This window comes from Gekko japonicus, unplaced genomic scaffold (assembly GCF_001447785.1).
Source record: "Gekko japonicus isolate JY-2015 unplaced genomic scaffold, Gekko_japonicus_V1.1 scaffold1727, whole genome shotgun sequence".
NCBI lineage: Eukaryota > Metazoa > Chordata > Lepidosauria > Squamata > Gekkonidae > Gekko > Gekko japonicus.
In genome coordinates this window covers 284425-284933 of record NW_015161451.1, presented here as the reverse complement: position 1 = coordinate 284933, position 509 = coordinate 284425, and the positions used below count along the sequence as shown (strand labels likewise).

The window sequence follows — 509 nt, the reverse complement described above, 5'->3', positions numbered from 1 at the left end:
GGGGGCGCCGGAGGGCCCACCTTCTCCGAGGGGAGCCGCTTTCTGGGCCGGAGGAGTGGCTCCTTCAGAAACCATCTGGTGGTCTCCCCTGGAGAAAGAGATGCCCCCTGCTGGGGGTGCTTAACCCTTTGGCCCCCTAACCTCCCAGTTTCCCTTGGGCAGCTCCCGGAAGGAGGGAGTGATGGAGCAACCGGGGTGCCCAGCCCCCCCCCCTGGCTGGCACGGCCACTCTGGCCCTCGGCTGACCCCGCCTTGGGGAAGGTCTGTCCGGAATGCCGCTGCTGCCTGTTCTGGGGAACCTGGGGGGGTGGGGGGAGTGTCTTTGGCCTACCAGATGCCAGCCTGGGCAGGTACTTCTCCTTCTGGCTCTTGGTCCCAAAGAGTAGGATGCCCTTGAAGCCGATCGACTGGTGAGCACCAAGGCTGATGCCCACTCCCAGGTCGTGCATCCCGACCACCTCCCCCACGCGGGCATACTGGGGGGGGGGGAATTCAGCGTCAAGGGCCGC

General features: G+C 66.4%; 1 protein-coding gene across 1 annotated transcript in view; it reads right to left on the bottom strand.

The window, feature by feature from the left end:
- LOC107125630 (very long-chain specific acyl-CoA dehydrogenase, mitochondrial-like) overlaps positions 1–509 on the bottom strand; it is a 26976-nt gene that overhangs the window by 12672 nt on the left and 13795 nt on the right. The window contains exon 6 of the mRNA XM_015429067.1: positions 332–476. Within this exon, the coding sequence (XP_015284553.1) occupies positions 332–476 (145 nt within the window). The remainder of the gene's footprint in view (positions 1–331; positions 477–509) is intronic.